Source organism: Staurois parvus, unplaced genomic scaffold (genome assembly GCF_062004578.1).
Source record: "Staurois parvus isolate SC_StPar_1 unplaced genomic scaffold, SC_StPar_1.0 ptg000952l, whole genome shotgun sequence".
In the NCBI taxonomy this organism is placed as follows: Eukaryota; Metazoa; Chordata; class Amphibia; order Anura; family Ranidae; genus Staurois; species Staurois parvus.
Window position 1 is genome coordinate 530,441 of NW_028318748.1, and position 15,308 is coordinate 545,748.

Here is a 15,308-nt window from a genome sequence, read left to right on the forward strand (position 1 = left end):
GTGAGTTTGGGGTGAAGAAACTTGACTGGCCTGCACAGAGTCCTGACCTCACAAATGCGCTTCTAGGAGAATGATCAAACATTCCCATAGACACCCTCCTAAACCTTGTGGAGAGCCTTCCCAGAAGAGTTGCATCTGTTATAGCTGCAAAGGGCGAGCCAACTCAATATTGAACCCTATGGGCTAAGACTAGGATGCCATTAAAGTTCGTGTTAAGGCAGGCATGCCAATACTTTTGGCAATATAGTGTAGATAGATAGACAGATAGATAGATAGATAGATAGATAGATAGATAGATAGATAGATAGATAGATAGATAAATAGATAATCATATCAGGAATTATTCATGTAGACTGTTAATCTTACTAACAGGTCCAATTTAACCCGAATTTATTTATGTGTCATGGCAATATCATGTGTGATAAGCTTAAGTATGTATAAAGGGACCCCATAGCTAAACCATATAGGGGTCCTCATCTCTCTAATGTCCATCCTAAAGGCAGTTTTTCTAGTGATATAGAATAAGCATTGTTTTCAAAACAATCTTTATATTCTTTATATTTTGTTCCTAAAAATTCATGAAAATCTAAATGCATTTGTCAAATGTTTTTGCTACCTTCAAAAATTTGCCAAGCAGAGCCCCAACATAGTCACATGGTCTTCTGAGATTATAGTTACGCTCTTTGCATTATATACATATATGGCCAAAAGTATGTGGAGACCTGAGAGGTCCAAATGCAAACAAAATTCTCAAAAATTAGGATATAGGTCTGATTTTATAGATAGATAGATAGAGAGATAGATAGATAGATAGATAGATAGATAGATAGATAGATAGATAGATAGATAGAGAGATAGGTTTGAGATAGATAGACACAGTAGATATAGATACAGTATATGTGAGACAGATAGATAAAAAGAATAGATAGATTTGAGATAGATCGATCGATAGAATGTTATTTTTTCCTATGGCCGAAAGTATTTGGAAACCTGATAGACTTAACTGCATGACAATATGCAGATGATCATTATTATTCAGTTCTCAGAAATATGGATACAGGTCTGATTTTATACAAAGATAGATAGATAGATAGATAGATAGATAGATAGATAGATAGATAGATAGATAGATACATAGATAGATAGATAGATAGATAGATAGATAGATAGATAGATTTTGAGATAGATTGATAGGTCAATAGACAGTTAGATCAACTCTGCATATGATTAGATAGACAGATTAATGATAGATGGATAGATAGATAGATAGATAGATAGATAGATAGATAGATAGATAGATAATAGATAGATAGATCTGGGATAGATAGATAGATAGATAGATAGATAGATAGATAGATAGATAGATAGATAGATATCTGAGATAGATCAATAGACAGCTCAATTAATAGATCATTGGAAAGAATGCCATTTTCTCCCTCTCCCTGTGTGTGAATAATGTCTACAAACCTTGCGTCTACACCCTCACAAACACCTACCCGGGAAGATTTTTTCAATGTTCCGCCACTTCAGAGAATGCAACAATGTATAAATGCATAATTTATGTCTGGCTCATAATTAAATGATGGTGCCTGCGGTATGGACTTTAAAGGGAAAAAAATTGATCTGTACTTTTTTTCTCTGAAAAGAAGAGTTTCTGTAAAACTTGCCCTCAGACTAATAACAAGTGTGTTGCTCATTGACAAGCTGAGAATGGCGGATAAAGACGCAGCATTTCCTTGACTTTTTGCTGCCTGGAGAAAAAGTCTAAAATGACCCACCCCCACAAAATGTGGTATCTTTGTGTCATGTGTTTTTTAATTATTAAATTTTTTTTACCCTTTAAAATAAATATAATACTATGAAAGATTTAAGACAAAGGGTACAGTAATAACCAATTAGGGGAGATTTACTAAAACTGGAGCACCCAGAATCTGGTTCAGCTGTGCATGGCAGCCAATCAGCTTCTAACTTCAGCTTGTTCAGTTAAGCTTTGACAAATAATTTGGAAGCTGATTGGTTTCTATGCAGAGCTGCACCAGATCTTACACTCTCCAGTTTTATTAAATCAACCCCTGTGAATGTTTCTTCTGCAATAAAGACCCTGCCTATTATTTTTTTTTATTTTTTAACTTTAGCTCCTCTTACCATGGGATTTTGGTTTTTACTCATTTATGCTATTTTTTCAATTTGTCCTAAAGTTGATGTTTAGCTATGGCATATTTTTCATAGTTACATCGGTCCAGCTTGGACCAATAACAGTATGTATGTGCCATACCTAGGGGGGATCCCCGTGGAGACTGGAAATCCCCACTAGGTCCAGGGTCACGTGTCAAGCAGCTGACCTGCTGCATTGTAAACACAGGAGGTCACTCACTTGACACGGGCATCAATCAGAGAACACTTTGCTTTTTTTCACTGAAATCAAAGGATTTTCTGACTGGATGAGGTGGTGATGCCAGGATCCCCACCTTATCCAATAAGAGAACACTTTGTATTCACTGACAAAATGCAAAGTGGATTGGCCAGTTATGACACACGCATAGTTACACTGCCATACCTAAACTTCAGCTTTTATTCTAGGTTCAGTTTAACCATCATTACACAATCCTAGGATAAAAATCAAAACAGAAGGTGACTTTTTAGCCCTATATTTTAATAAATCATCTACACTTAAATGGTGGTGGCCTCTTCTCTCTCCTATTGCGACTTTACTTGCTGCCATTTGAGATACAAATAATGCTTACTGTATTTACAAGTACTTTTTTAGATATATATGCTTTATTTGCTTGTTTCCATATCTATGCTTCGTATAATGTTTCTTCAATGATTTCATTCTTATTTTTATTCCTGTAGGTGCTCGAAAGACTGTTTCAAAAGGGATTCCATGTGGCAGCCTCATGCGGTGGCGGAGTTGACTCCTCACAGTTTAGCGAATACGTACTGTGCCGGGAGGACAGGCGGGTGCAGCCAAACACAATGAGGATAAAACAGGAGCCTCTGGACTGATTCTTGATGGTATATCTTTGTGGCTGATGAAGTGTTCTAAAGTCCTTGATGTGAAAAACTTCAGGACCTGCTTAACAGTATTAAGAGACTCAATATGACTTTTTGTTGCCAGTTTGTGATATTTTATAAAGACTTTGCAAAGTGGACAGAAGCTCGGTCCTCAAAAAAAAAATGGGGTCCAAGGGGACTGGTACTTAACGCGACAGCTGTGCTGTAAAGACAAAAAGTCTCGCAAAGTGGAATTGTGTTCTCCAGACCGGAATCTCGCTGTCCACGGGAACCAGAAGAACAAAATATCCAAGGGGTCCAGTCCAATTAATGATATTACAGACACGTAAAATAAGACACATTTTTCCTCTATTTAATGCATCCAGTCGACTGATCCTTGCAATTACCTGATTAATCAAATATTTGACCCGATGAAAAGCTGATTAAAGAAAAGGATTTGCTTTTTGGATGGGTAACTGTGACATGCAATATTGGACTAAGGAGCACTAAAAATGTTGTCAACTAGACTATCCATAATGTAACTGTTTTGGTTGTTTTAGTATTTTGATGCATTCTGTGATGCTGTATTTTTAATGACAAAGGGATTCCTTTCAAGGAAATCACTCAAACTGACAATATTTGTCTCAGAAGCAGCTTCCACGTTTCAAGCGACCTTGTCGAGAAGTTAAAAATCAAAATACAGGTCCTTGCAAGAGAAAAAGTAGTATACTCACCTCTCTGGGGTCACCTACCTCTCTTATATACAAACGCTGCAGCCTTTCTCGATGACTTTGGTATTCGATACCTATAGGAGCGTCATATGTCTGCGCCCCCCCTTGTGTCATTATTCTGACACTACAATGCTTAGCATGTCATAAAATATTTAAAGCTGAAGTTTAGCTATGCATATTTTATATAGTCACATTGATACAGCTTGGCCCAATGTAAGTATGTATGTTCCATACCTGTGGGATCCCTGTGGAAGCTGGAAATCACTGTAGTAGGTAGCGCTACTACACCGCTACTACATTGATCTCCACTGGCATCTGGGGTCCCAGACTAAGAGTTTGCTCACTAGGCACAGGCACCATTAAGGGAATGCATAACGTTCTCTCATTGGATGAGGTGGGGTGCTCCACTTTGTGCAAGCATCAGACAATGATTTGCATTCATCGGACAAATGCAGACTGTTCTCTAATTGGCACCCATAACATGCAAGGGACCTCCTGTATTCACTAAGCAACAGGACAGCTGTTCAACACAGGACCCATAAGCTATCAGCAATCACTGTACACTGTCCCAAGCTGGACCAATTTACTGATGCAAAACTTGCCATACCTAAACTTCAGCTTTTTTCCCCCTGACAGGGTCGTTTTAAAGGTGACAACTTTCCATGGCTGTAGTTCCAAGGCAAGGAACCTGGAACTATTCAGCTTCTCTGATAGGTACTCTAGTCCACTACCCTTGAATTCGTGTGTGGATGAGAATCAGAGAATTGCTGCCGTTGCTAGATGGTTGAAACCAAGATCCATTCTTTTTAAGCTGGTTATATATGTGGCAATTTGATCAAGTGATCAACCTTTTGACTTCATTTTTTGGTGACATCATAAAGCAATCGTAAACATAAAGTGGTGGTTTTAATTGACCACATAGAGATGGGGTCAACATTTCCCCAAAGCAACTTAGTGGAAGTTTGGTTCCATTTCATCCCAATCTTTCGATAATTTATTAGCTAGTTTTGACTTTACAGTCAACCAAATTATGATGTTTGATCAAACTCTTGGCAGATTTCTTAGTTGCTGGCAATTACATGCAATTGTAGTGACTTTAAGATGGATGAAATTGGTGTATGACTAGCTTAAATGGTGGAATAGGAAAGAATTGTCACTAAATTCTAGATACAGACAGGTTTCATCTTTAATAATGTTGGGTTTACCCTCAGAATGGAAGTCTCTTGTATCTGGAGGAGGTATACTTCAAAGGAGAACTTAAAGGGAAGGCAAAAGTGTCATCCCCTCAGATCAATTTATACCTAGCAAAATGATTAAGATGCACATGGGTAGGGGAGTCTATGAAGAACAATATAATACAAAAATGTCACTCAGCACAAAGTCAAATTCTAAATTATTTCAACAATTAAAAACAGATTTTTGTTGAATAAATTTGGAAACACATGTGAAGCCATACTGCTGCACTAGGGCACCTCTGCAGACTGTGATCCCTAACTCCAGTCTAAGGCCTTATGCAAACAGAGCTTAAAAACACCACTTATATAGGTGTTGAGCGTTTTTTTTTTTTTAAGCCTGTAAAAGCATACCCTTTGAAGGCCAATAGGATTGATTAACTAAAGCTGCGATTCGGTTGCTGTGCATTTTTTAAAGTAGTGCATGCACTACTGTTGGTGTGGTCTGGCGTAATTTCATGTGCATGATTGCATGTGAATTGCACAGGAATGCACAGAGTGAAATTCATGATGTGAACCAGCCCTGAACCCATACTTTATTTATTATTGTAATACTTGCCTAGAAATAAGTTTTGTTGCAATCTTTTTTTTCAGAGTTTTTAACTCCTTCCCACTGGCCGCACATATCTACGGCTACGTTACTGGCAGCTAACGGAAAGCTCCCGATCTCTACTACTCCAGTCATGATGGTCACATGATCAGAAACCTCACCCCGCCTCCAGGCATCTGAAACCCCTTAAAGGGTCGAAAGAAGGTACAGATGCCAAGGGGTTAAACATTCCCTGTACCATATTTCCATGTATATATATATATATATATATATATATATATATATATATATATATACAGATATTCAATTTGTACAGTTCAAAAACTGCCATTATAAATCTCATTGACAGAAATATTCACATACAAATGAGTAAAGAAAGAAAGAAAAATGATGGTCCCAAGGATCCAAAGTCCTTTATTGAAATCACAAGTAACAGAAAGCAAAAAGGCAGCCACTGTATTTGGTGTAGGTGAATTTGTCTGCAGCTATGGCCAAGTGACGTAACATATTACTTGGCCACTTATACAGGCACAACCCCCATAAACTTTTGCTCCTGTCCGTTATTTTTCCTGGAACTTATTTTGAGTCCGATAGCTACTTTTTGCTACATATTTTAAGCCTCGATGAAGAGAATTTTTGGTCCCTGAAACACATTGGCTTCCCTTTTTCTTTCCTGATGTTACCTTTGATTGTAATAAAGGACTATGAACTCTTGAGACGATTAATTGTCTCTCTTTCTTGGCTCATTTATATGTTGATTTCTGAATTCAGATGACTCCTATCCTTTGGGAAGTCTCCTGTTTTGTGAAGAGCTGATGAATCCAAGTCATTAGGCCCAACCAATGATTTCGGTCTGTGAGTTAAAGGTCTGAGTCCATCACCTCACACCCACCTCTCAGTGACAGAAAGGGCATTGTTTACAACCAGTCAGACCTGACTGCTATACTTTCACTGAGAGAGAAATAGGAAGACACAACTACTAAGAAGCAAGTAAAAGTTTTGCGTGCATACAATATGTGCAAAGATGGCTGCCCAATGTACACATATTCCTTATTTACAGCTTATGTGTACATATAAAAACATTAAAAATAGTTAAACAAAACCATCAGAAATCCCCGTATTGAAGTATAAACCTCCAGTTCCCAGCTGTTCTTTTACTAGAGTTCCATTCTAGTGGGTCAATTTTTGGCTCAGATTACCTAGTGTGGAATGGCTAGCGTGGACCGACACAAACACAGAAACTCTTGTACTACAGGCAAGATTTGGGCAGGAGACAAAACATTTGTTTGAATGATTAGCATCTAAAATTGCAGATTTTGGCTAAATTGTGGCTAAATAGCCCTTTTATGGGTATTTTGCTGCTGAATTTAGAGTTTTGCCTGAAATGTTTCTTTAAAGAGCACACTTTCATCCTCCACCAGTACATGTTCTTGTTCAAAATGTGATATTAGCTGTTGGGGAATCCTGGGGGCTGTAAGTCCTAGACACTAGGATGAATTCACCATAGCTACATTGGATGGTCATAGATGTGGTCCTCATAGGGATGCGACCAGGGATGTTCCCTTTTCTTGTGCTAACTGCAGCAGCAATTTGAATGCTTCCCATTGACTCTAAAGTCTACTTTCCTTGGCATGTATCATCAACTCATAACTAATTCAGTCTGCCCTGGGAGTCAAATGTACTGCTGTCATATAAACCATGCCAGTCTAAAGTGTGTGGCTTAACCTCGCCAAGCCCAATGGAGCAGCAGTTTTGATCTGACACAGGCACACTCTCCTAGGTAAAACCTCAAAGCAAAGTGTTAAGTGGACCTAGCATCAGATATATTTCAAATTACATGCATAAAAACTAAGTAATAAGTAAATGTAACAAGCACAAGTATTTATTACTTCTCAGAGAGATCTCAGTGCTCCCCTGACAATGCCTTTATCTGCTTTCCAAAAGGACAGAGCCATCTTTGTTCAGGCATCATCCAGGGTCACAATCTACTTCCTGGACTGAGATTTCAGCGTAGAGATGACACAGTTATGTAAATCCTGGTGCCAGTGCAGTTCTTGGCAGTGTTCACTAATGTGTGACACACTTACAATGTTGCAATCTGGGCACTGGGGGGAGGGGAGACTGAAGAAATGCTTCCTCCTGCCTGCAGCAGACTGATGACATTATCTCGGCCTAGGCCATGGGGGCTCAACATGTGGCCCTCCAGCTGTTGCAGAACTACAAGTCCCATGAGTCCTTGCAAAGCTAACAGTTATAAGCATAATTCTCAAAGGCATGATGGGACTTGTAGTTCCCCAACAGTTGGCGGGTCACAGGTTGAGCACCCATAGCCTAGGCAAAGTCAGTGGACTGGAGCTCAAGGCTGTTTTTGTAAATGATAAAAGGTGGAGCTTTCCTGAAACATTATAGTGTTGTATATTCTGACATATAAGGGTTATATTCAGCCTTGTAGAGAAAGTCCACTTCAGCCTATAGCTATATTAACAGGCTGTTGGGATGGATGAAGATTAGCAGTGATACTCAAGTGATACTTGCATGTTTGAAGGCCTAGGCGTTTCGTCACTTGATTTTTGGCAAAGGGATGCATCAGATTGTCAGAACTCTGATCCTTCCATTTAAGATAGAGATCACATGACCAAGTGCCTAGGAACTTGGGTGTGTGGGAAACACTGCAGGAAAAAATTGTGTATAGGTCCAAATTAGAGGTTAAATATGGGCTATATATAAACTGTAGTAGATTTTCTTGTTCTGCTAATTCAGGACTCGATAAGAATAAGACAACTTAGGCCCCAATAGTTGACCCTTCTGGCATTTTCCAGAGTGACCACTTGGCCAGTCTGAAATAACAGACAGCTGTACCACCATGTTCTTTCAGCATTGTGTACCAAGAAGGCAGCTATGGTCAGTAGAAACATCGAAAACTCTCATATCATGTACTTCCGTTGGGCACCCCCTAAGGCAACCTTTTCATGTCTGGAGTTGCTCCATAAATAATCTTCCTTGTAAATCCTCACAAGACCAACAGGCATAAAATGTATTTTAGACTTTAAAATATCAGTCTTCAATGAAGGACTAAAATCAACAGTATACCTTAATAATATATATTTTTTTAATTTTCTTTCTCTCTTTTATGTAACTTCCTTTATTCAATAGTAATTATTAATTGCAGGGTTCAGAGTACACTAAACCTGTACCCTAATTGAAGGAAATGCATACAAATGGGTGTGTATACAATCGTCTAGAAGTCAGAAGACATTTGATGAAATTTTGTGATCTTGTGGACTTTTTTTTTTTAATATGGACTTGAAGTTTATACATTTGGGAGGGCCATGATATGGACTAAAACAATAAGCCTTTTGAATGCCTAAAGAACAATGACATCACATGTTTATGTCGCTGTGATGTCATTAGCTATTATGATTTGATAGCTTTATTCTAAAATAGTAACTACAATATATCTTCTTCCACTCTGTAGTCAGTGGAAGTTACCTGTACAGGTCACATTAGTCTCAAAGGACCAGCCTGTATCGCTGTCCAGAAAAACTGACATTACTATTATGGATACTGGTTGCCAAGATGAATTTTCCAATAGATATTTATACATAATATGGCCAAAAGTGTTTGTGGACATCTGACCATCACACCAATATGGGTTTGTTGGACAAAAACTATAGATGTTAAGACGAAGTTGCTCCCTTTGCAGCTATAACAACCTCCACTCTTTCGGGAAGGCTTTTCAGAAAATATTGGACTGTCTGGAAATTTGTGTTCATTTGTGAGGACAGGTAATGTTGGATGAGAAGATCTGGCTCAGAATCTATAGTCCAGTTCATCCCAAAGGTATTCGGTAGGGCTGAGGTCAGGGCTCTGTACAGGACACTTGTGTTCCTTCACACCAAACTGATCAAACCATGTCTTTGGGGAGCTGGCTCTGTACACAGGGGCACAGACATGATGGAACAGAAATGGGCCTTCACCAAACTGTTACCACAATGTCTGTTGTCTTTGTATGCTGTAGTATTAACAGTACCCTTCACTGGAAACTCTTGAACTCCATTATTTGGAGAGGTGTCCACATACCTTTAGTCATACAGTGCGTGAAATGGTCAGGTGGTCATATTGTGTATACACTTATATTTATCTCTCATTCGAAGAGTTCTCTATCAGAGAGTTCTTCCAACGTCACAAAGTTTTGTTCTGCCTGTTGAACCCTCTCTAATGGGAATCATTTAAAAAAACTAAACACTAATGTAAGACCTCTGCGCCTGAGTTCATAGCTCCACCCACCACTAGATTTGGGAAGAACTGTGAACTCAGGTGCAGAGATCTTTCTGTTGGAATCCTTGAGAACTATAAGAATCTAGTGGTTGATTCAACATGCTGGAATTCAGCCAAACCTGAAAAGACCAGGTTGGATTCACTGACCCTTTATCCACAATGCTTTCCTCACTTTACACTGCCCCCTTTAATTTATAACACTCTGAAGCCCTACAAACTCCAGTGGAGTCAACACATGCACATATGTGTAATAAGCTAGTGTACATACAGAGCATTGGATTCCATTCCTCCTGCTGTGCGGAGGGCTATAATGTATCAGCACTAACACTGAAGGATCCTGCAGCCATGTATGGGATAAACATGCTACATATCTGGGGGTCATTCATCACTGAACACATTTTTTTTCCAGACTGGCTTTGCGTAATAAACGTTTTTAGAAAAATTTTATTCTGCAATTTTATATCTGTATGGGTCCGGTGCTGCATTCAGATCTGTACATAAAGTATATGTAGAATTGTATATTATACATTATTTTAAAAATATTGTCATGTACTTGTGTATACATATTTCTAATATAGTAATTCATGCCATAAACATTTCTGTAAAGTAAAAAAAGGAAAGGAAAGGTGTGAGTTTCTGAGTAGTTTCTTGTTGGTTTGGTTTTCTTGGCCAGTTAATATCGGTGTGAATGAGGAGAGGTGAACAATCCAGTTGCAGCATGGCTTCATAAGTTACAAAGACATTTCCACAGGAAGGAAATATTAGAACTTCAATTAAGTTTTTCCTCTTTCAATACTTTTATAAAAGCTTTAAAAAATTTTACAAATTGCAAAAATGATTTTTTCATACTATATTCAAAAAGTGTTTTCAACAGTACACTCAAAAAAGTGAGAGACAGATAGTACACTAAAGAAAAGATTGCCACCAAAGAAGAATGATCACATGTACTCACCGAAGAAAATAAAAACCTTTCTAGCAATACACACCATACTGAGCATGTGCAGAAGGGCTATGGGTTCAGTCTGTCTTATCCACATAGACATTTGAACAAGAGGAGGGGCAGAGAATTCAGGATCAAACAGCCTTTTTGCACAATGCAGAGGATTAACCCCTTAGGTTGCACAGTGAGTATAACAAGCATGCTTTACTGCATCTACAGACTGATTGTACTGTTGTGTGTTTAGTAATACTTTAATACCATAAATAATAACGTTATTAGATTTTTTACTCCAGGAGTGTATAATGAATTTGAATATTATAGAGAAATGCTTAAATAATACAATTTAACTAAACCCATTTGATTTTAGTCGACTAACATACGAATAGAACTAAAACAATTCAGATGACTAAAATATGACTAAAAGTAAATAGAAATTTGATGTCAAAATTAACACTGTTAAGAGGAATAATGCCCCATCATTGGTGTCAGTTGGCAGAATAGTGTCTCATTCCAGCAAGTGGAATAGTGCTCCAAGGGCCGGATAAAGGTGAGCAAAGGGCTGCATCCGGCCTCAGGGCTACAGTTTGGGGACCACTGTTATAGATAAAGGTGGTAAAATTGCACTTACAACAAAGTTATTTGATCAGGGCATTTCTCCAGGGAGAACCTCTCCATTGGGACACCAGGTCACACCAACAGCTGTTGAAGACACTAGGTAGCAAGCAGGAAGGAAGATGTGGGCAAGGAAGTGTACATTGAAAGAATCATGGCACAAGGCTCTACAAATATGTCCCCAAAACCTGATGTTAGATCAAAGTTGTATACTGGGTTAGTGGGAACCTCCACTTACAGGCTTTAGGGAGATGCTCCTTCATCAGCCTCTAACTTGGCCTCATGTTGGACAGGTCCTCTTTGGTGATATGCCCTGCTTAAGTTAATTTGGGATTGCTTTACTAAAACTAGAGAGTGCAAACTGCAAATCTGGTGCAGCTCTGCATCGAGATCAATTAGCTTCCAGGTTTTTTTTACAAAGCTTAACTGAACAAGCTGAAGTTAGAAGCTGATTGGCTACCATGCACACCTGCACCAGATTTTGCACTCTCCAGTTTTAGTAAATCAGCCCCTTTATTTGAAGTGCAATTTACATCTCTTTCCTATCCAGTGTGCTGTCCAATGCACTCTGTTTTGGGTTATTCTTTTTGTATGATATGACCTTTGATTATATATAGAGCATGCAAGGATAAGAACATTTGCATTAGCACCAGTGCAGCACGGTGCGTTTGAAGAGTATGGGGATTTTTTTTATATATGTGTCCCTGCTAAGGAATCCACCTTCTCTATTTATATGAATGACCATTAGTCACCAGGACATATAGAAAAACCAAAATGTTAGAAAATAGGTGAGGGGAAATCTTCCAATGGGGACAACTCATCTCTTGACAACTGTTGGTCCCATTCACACATGCAGACTACTTGTTCGTTTTCATCCATTTGTTGTCAAATGAAAAATAGACATCAATGTATCTCAATGGAAAAATGTATGTAAACAGATAATCACCCTTTTACACTTGTTTACATCCGCATCCATAATGTTTTTTAAACGGATCAAAGCCCTATTTTTGTTCCATTAAAAGAAATGGAACAGACAAAAAACGTATGTAAATGGCCAAGCGGTCTGTTTTTGCATTCATTTTTGCATTGGTAGTGAATGTAAAAAATGATGTATAAACCGATGAAAACTGATGTAAACTGATGAATAACTGATGTAAACTTCATCTGTTTTTTTTCTGAAAAAACGTGACTGAACTGATGAAACACTTTGTTGAGATTTCCTCTTGGGCCTTGTTCCCAGAGCTTTCAACCTGTATAAAAGGGAAGTGTGTACAGTAAGTATACACACTAAGGTAGCCTTACAAGGCAAAAAGCTTGCCTGGGGGGTCATACTGGACAGGATTGTGCTGTCAGTTGCCATCTTAACCCTTAAAATTCAAGCATTGAAAACGGAATCCACTAAATCAAATCTACCCTGTACTATATCGCCATCAAAATTGTCTGTGCCAAAATACTGTGCATCAAGTGATTTGTGCCAAGCTGGGGCCAGGATTTTAAAATAGATTATTTTATGTAGAATACCATACCTTACCATCATCCACTTTTAGATGATGGAGAAACCCTACAAATGTGTGAGGATTTTGGGGTAACTGGAGATGGACACCCCTGCACTAGAAGAAATAGGATCAATATCAACTGGAGGCCAAAAATATCTATATTTGTGATTTTCATTGGCCAAACTGAAGAGGGAGCCTGTTTGTGTGGTGTCCTGGAAGGACAGAAAAGAGAGCCTGGACAAATATTCAAGTACGAAAAAGAAAACCTGAAATATGACTCAAGGTATAATAAAGATCTGGAGCCAACTGATTCAAATTACACATGAGGTATTGAAGCACTCCAAACCAGGGCTCTGCATCAACCACAACAAACCTACAGTATCAAAAATATACAGGAGCAATTGGAAATAACAGCTCAGAAAAACCCTTAAAATAACTTTCAGGCCTCAGGGAATAATTATTACATCTACAGCTCACAGTACATTAGAGAGATAGTTGGTGGAAAGAATGCTTCTTACATTTGTGGCCAATAGGAAGCATCCCCATGAAAAGATCATCGGTATCAGTAGTTACTTATCTGAGAGGGAACCCCTTAGAACCTCAGGAGGAACCCTACTTGTGAAAAGGCTGCCCTAGAGGAACCCTTAATATAATTTTCAGGTCAGTGGGACAAATACAATGTATATTGATGGTCAGTGTGAAGAATGTCCCTATTACAGTGGTGGTCAGAATGTCACCCTTACAAATAGTTAAAAAGATCATTGATGTCATTTTGCTGACTCTGCCAAGTAGGGCTGCAACTGTGCAGGCGCCATCAAATTGGAGGTCAATCAGCCACAGCACAAGGACACTCTAGCAACCTCTGGAGGAACCCTGGTTGAGGATGGCTGGTACAGTGCAACAGACACTTCTGGCTGAATGATCTTATTTGCCCTGGATATTTGTGTATAGTTGTTTTATTCCTCCTAATATAAATTAATGTCAGTTGCTTTCCCTACCACAGCCCTACTGTGGAACTAATTGATTTTTAAGTTTCCACAGGCATATGACTGTTCAAACACCCAATAAAGGAGTTTGCATGTTCTCCCTGTGCTTACAATGGTTTCCTTTGGATACACCACTTTTCTTCCACACTCTAAAGCCATGTTTCTCAATATTTTTTCAGTCAAGGCACCCTTTAAAATGATGGAAAATTACAAGGCACCCTCTAAAATTATGGACAGTCCAGAGACACCCTTTAAAATTATAGACAGTTTTGCGGCACCACATTCTAAAATGTAAAAAAATATTCTAATGGTTTTATATAATGCAGCAACATCCACACATGTAGGACACCCAACATTAGAGATGATTTATTTTTCCAAAGCAAATACACATTTGCACGCTGGTACTGACTAGTATTCCAGTGTTTCTCTTCTCCCTCAGTTTTTCTTCATCACTGAGATAATGCGACCCCAGCACTGATGGAAAGGGACAGGGAAGGGTCAAACAAGGATTTTGTACAGGCAACCAACATCCTCCTTATCAACTGATGATATCATTGGTTGTCAGGACACATGGCTGTTAAAAGGTTGTAATGGTGCACAATGCAAACCTGTGGCAGGTTCGTTCCACCCGCTGGCTTGTATACAAGTTTTGGACAATTTTTAGACATTTTGCTGAGGTACCTCTGAAGAAAACTCAAGGCACCTGAGGCTGCCTGGCAGGGGCGGACTGACAACTCATAGGGCCCCCAGGCAATAGGGGATCATGGGGCCCACACTCAAACCACACCCAAAAAAGCCTATGAAAGGTATCAGGGACATCTCATGGGGCCCCCTACTGACCCCGGGCCCTCGGGCAGTGCCCGAGTTCCCCAATGGTCAGTCTGCCCCTGGTGCCTGGGCACCCTGGTTAAAAAAGGCTGCTCTAAAGACATGCTGATTGGGCAATTGGCTCCTGTATGAATTGACCCTATTATGTGTAAGTATGAATGTGAGTTGGGATCCTTAGATTGTAAGCTCCTTAAGGAAAGGGACTGGTGAATTACAATATACAGTATATATATATGTAAAGTGCTGCGTAAATTGTTGCCACTAAATAAATAATATAATCTTTCTGGCAGGAGGGGATGTATTTCTTCTCTAACTATATAGTATATATTTCATATAACCAGTGTAAATACATGTAATACTTAAAATGTATCTAAAATCAAAACTTTAAATGCAGTAATAGGAAATAGGAATGGGATCAGGCTTGTAGTGGGTTTTGCTCACTGGAAACAAAATTGTGTGTTGTCACCAGAACAGAAATAGAGGGGAAATCTTCCAATGGGGACAAGTATTTTGGTGACCACTGTGTAGGAGATGTTTCTTCTGATGTGTCTACAGTGTCTAAAGTACAGAAAGTGAAGGGAAATTTCTCCAATGGGATGACAATAGCAATAAATAGCAATGAATGAAAAAAACCTCTCTGCTGTGTTCAAGATAAAAAAAA

At 38.8% G+C, this 15,308-nt stretch overlaps 1 protein-coding gene across 1 annotated transcript in view; it reads left to right on the forward strand.

Moving 5' to 3' along the window:
- KCTD15 (potassium channel tetramerization domain containing 15) overlaps positions 1–10,410 on the forward strand; it is a 60,626-nt gene extending 50,216 nt beyond the window's left edge. Inside the window, exon 5 of the mRNA XM_089656958.1 lies at positions 2,854–10,410. Coding sequence (XP_089513084.1) covers positions 2,854–3,006 — 153 coding nt within the window. The 3' untranslated portion in view covers positions 3,007–10,410. The remainder of the gene's footprint in view (positions 1–2,853) is intronic.
- The last annotated feature ends 4,898 nt before the right edge of the window (positions 10,411–15,308 follow it).